We start from the raw sequence: 4,156 nt of genomic DNA, 5'->3' as shown, positions 1-4,156 counted from the left end.
AGGTCACAGCTGTTCTGTTGCACAATGGACTCCAGTTCCTCTTGCTTGTTGCTCATGCTGTGTGCATTAGTGTAGATGCACTTGAGCTGAATTCTCAAATCCACTCCTACCCTCAGTGTGCCACCCCTAGGTTTGTCTGACTACATTGGATTTGACGTGGAATTTCATTTTGAATGCCTTAGGATAAAGATAAACCTCTCATTGGGATGATATACCCATTAAACTATGCTGATTTGGAACAAAAATAGTACTTCATTTACTGTAAAAAGTATGTTAGTCAGGGAGATGAACCAACTCATTTGTTCAAAAGCACCATGGCTGAACACTGACTCAGAAGACTGAGTCATTTTTTGTTGAAATACCTAAAGTAAACATTAAGGATCATGTCAAACCACTAGTGGAGAAAAAGTGTAATTTAATTAAGGCAGGCTAGCTAAACAAGTTTCACAGGACACATTCTGCATGTTAAGGGGACTTTAAATTAAGCAAATTAAATATTATCAGTGATAAGTGAAAGAAATTGAAAACTACACAGTAACAAAAAGCAAAGACCAACACATTCCTGAAATATAAACATAAACACACAGAGATGCACTTTTGCTCTGCTGTCAAAATCTAAGGCAGATACTAGATGCACGAAGTAGTGTAACAATATTTTTAATCTGGCCCCACATTCAAGAGGTTTTCCTCCTTACTCCGTTTGAAATCTAAGGAGAAATAACTGACACTTGTTACTAAAAATGCCACAAACTAAGCCCAATGTGCATATGAAGTGTCTCAATTTTCAGCAATAATCAAGCAAACATGTTTTCAAGCCCCCATCCTTGCTAGATTTCAGGCTGCTGCAATGAAAAATGTGTTGGTGCAATTAACTGACAAGAACAGGACAGACAAAAAAAAAAAAAAAGAAAGTAACTCTTCACACTGTTTTGCCCCTGCTGAGTATGACAAAGCCCCGTTTTAGGACCAGGACTCTCACTAACCACAACAATGCCAGTGGCAAGCGGCATGCCCACACAAAGTCATGGATGCACACGCAGCATAGAAAGACTGTCTGAAGTCTGAAAGAACTACAAGGAAACCAATTTGCAAAGTCACGAGTAACACAGAAGCAGAAGGCCTTTAGTTTTCTGCTGCAGATACATCTGAAAGTTTCTGCTGCAGGTGCCCTGCACAAGGGTAACCAAAAGAGTTTTAGCACCCTCTGTTGGCCAAGTGGCTTGAGCAAACCTGAAAGAAAGCATTGACAAACATTTCTAAAATATAAACTTTTGACAAAGCAAACTTAATCCTTGCTATTTATTTACTTGAGAGTCCCTTCTCTAACTCATAAAAAAAAAAAAAAAAAAGATGGAGAGCATGCAACTTGTCAGAATATAATGAAAGTTCCAGTGCTGTGAGCATCTCATACGTTTACAGGGTGAAATCAGTTGGTCAGGCACAGATGACTAACGTTTATTTCCCTTACGCACTATGACCATCTAAGGCAGTCCAGTTAAGTGAAAAATGTAATCCGTTTTCTGGGAAAATAAAAAGTTCACCTTGTCCTAGCAGCAGCCTTATCACTGCTTATACAATTCCCAACTCCAGATGAAAGGCACCACACGAGATTCAGGTGCTGCACCTCTAAGAATAGTTCACAGACACTCTCTCTTCTGGGAGCCAAGCCTCTCAACCACTGGGACTACGCTGAAGCACCATTAAGAGAACTGGTACACAATACTCAAGCCCATCAATGGTTTTATGAATGAAATCAGTAGTCAGGCAGCCCAACAGCTGAAAGACCCTCCTGTAAAGTTCCAGAGCACTTTGTTTGCATGAGTTTGTTTCTGCCTGCGCAAGACAGATCCTCTATTCCAGATTACTTACGAGAATTATTATTCCCTGTCGCACTCCTCATATGTCACAGAGTATAAAAAGAATGTTTGCAGAGTATGGGGAGGTGCATTCTCAAAGGTTCAAAGGGCAGCTTGCTGCACAGCCTGCGGGAAACCAAGTTCTTATTTTCACTTTTGAACAAGGAACAAAATGCAAAGCTGGCTGCAGGCTCTGCAACCAATTCAGTGAAATCAACGGCCAGTGTGTTGGTTTTAAGTCTATCCTACCTGTACTTACTGCAGATAAAACAGTACAATCCTGCTTACTCTTTTGAATACTGGAAATGGCTTGGAGTCCTACCTGTGAAGCTGGACTTAAAACCAGGAGGAGGAGGTGCCTGCTGACTCTGCCAGGAAGGTCTAGTGAATCCATCACTGTCACCAAAACTCTGCGGAGGCTGCTGGTTACTGAGGAAGAGCTTGTATACTCCAAAAGCAAGAACCAGAAGAACAATTATAACAATCGCTCCAGCACCAGAATCAGAAGAATCCTTCCTTGACTGGTAATAGCCAGAGCCAAAGCTTCCAGAGTTCTTCACTTTCCTTTCACCCTCCTCAGTCAGCTCTAGTCTGAACAGCAAACTACAGGAGCCTCTTAAGATGTAAGGATCATCTGGATAATCGTAGCCTTCACAGCTCACTTCGATTTGGCCAAAACGGTAGATATTTTCCAAGTCTGCTTTGCACTGCCACTGAAAAAATAAACACAATACAAAGTAAAACCTCCTGCTCCAGAGATGAAAATACCTGTCTGCCTCCCCAAATACACTCTTAAATAAAGCTGTAATTGCTAAAAAAATCATTTAAAAGGCCACAGGGTAAGAAATTTCTGAGCACTCCTATTTTGAAAATGACTAGGAATTTGAAGTTAGCTAAGAACATTTTTTTTTAGATCCTAAAAGTTAAAAAAATCTGATCTTCTAGAGCACAGAATAGTTACAACTCTGGAAGATTTTCTTCACTGAATAGGTTTTTCCAAGTATCCCTTCTTCAGGTGTAGGAATATTTCTAAAAATAACCTGTACCTTGTGCAACAGTTACTTAACAAGTTCCTGTCCTATGTAAACTGGACAGCAGCTGGAAAAAAATAATTAGGAAGCCTGGAATCCAGTGCACCCGATTCCATTTGTGTCCACACAGAAATGAAAAGAGATTAAGACAGACATCATTAGGAATTTATATTCAACACTTAATAATCAAATTGTGATTCTGCAGTTGAATATATGCAGATTTGTCAGTCTCACGGTTCCTTGAAATATCTGAACTTAAGTATCCCCTCTAACTACAAGTGACACATATTGGAGGGGAAAAAAAAAGCAATTTCTAAATTAATAATTTTGTATAGCAGACCAACTGCCAATTTAAGTTGGGCTGTACTTTTACAACACTGGATTAGTTTTAACAGCTATCTTCAGTTTTGATTCCTGGTTAATCTATTGGCAGAAGCCTAAGTAATACCTAACAAAACAAATACATGTCTATTGAGCATCCTCAAAGGTTCACAACGGTTTGATTTTATAAACTCAAGCAACATTTTTATTAAGATCAGTGAAGGTTTGCTACATAGTGTTTTTACATTACAGCCCTCAAGGATATTTCAAAGATATACCTAGAGTAGTTCTAGAAAATCCAAACCTGAAAAGTATTTAGGTTAAACTTTAGTTGACAAAGGTCCTCTAACAAAAAGCAAACTGAACTGACAGCCTAGCCCGTTACTTTTTTCTCCTTCAGAAGTTATCAAGTCTGGGGGAAGATGATTTCATTAAACACTTAACAAACTTTAAGCAGTTACCTGTACATCATAGCCATCCCAGCCTTTGTTGTAACACTGAACAACCTCGGGGACACGGGAACATCCAGCAGTGCCTCCTGTGCACTGTAACTGAGGGACGGCAGCTGTCCGCCGAGACGTGGTGTACTGACCTCTGCGCAGGGTGAGCGCCTGCACCTCCCTCAGCAGGACCCTCCCTGAAACAGGCAGCACAAAGATCAACGTTTGTCCAGACACATTCCCCTTAGCCACAAGGGGCTCCCTTCAGGAAAGGGCTGACAACACAAAGGATGCAACAGTGTGCTTCTTCAAGGGGGAAGCTTTAATTAGTACCAGACACACAGAAGGTAACACGGCGGCGTTTCCCGCTTCCCTGAGGCCGGGCTCTGGGCGACTCCTTTGGGAGCACACCCCCACCGCTAACCACGCCACGGAACCACCACTGCGGCACAGGACAACTTAAAGGGAGCCCAAACCAAAAAGCTTCCCCCGCGCAGGCCCCAGCGCG

General features: G+C 41.4%; 1 protein-coding gene across 1 annotated transcript; it reads right to left on the bottom strand.

The window, feature by feature from the left end:
- Positions 1 to 2,178: 2,178 nt before the first annotated feature.
- Positions 2,179 to 3,845, bottom strand: SARAF (store-operated calcium entry-associated regulatory factor; the record flags this gene model as incomplete). Its single annotated transcript, XM_010078327.1, has 2 exons — positions 2,179 to 2,569; positions 3,670 to 3,845. Coding segments are annotated over 2 exons (567 nt in total), but the record flags the coding sequence as incomplete, so codon positions are not given.
- Positions 3,846 to 4,156: the final 311 nt, after the last annotated feature.

This window comes from Pterocles gutturalis, unplaced genomic scaffold, assembly GCF_000699245.1.
Source record: "Pterocles gutturalis isolate BGI_N339 unplaced genomic scaffold, ASM69924v1 Scaffold47173, whole genome shotgun sequence".
NCBI classification, from domain to species: domain Eukaryota; kingdom Metazoa; phylum Chordata; class Aves; order Pterocliformes; family Pteroclidae; genus Pterocles; species Pterocles gutturalis.
The sequence above is the reverse complement of the archived record's forward strand: the minus strand, read 5'-3'. Positions and strand labels throughout refer to the sequence as shown.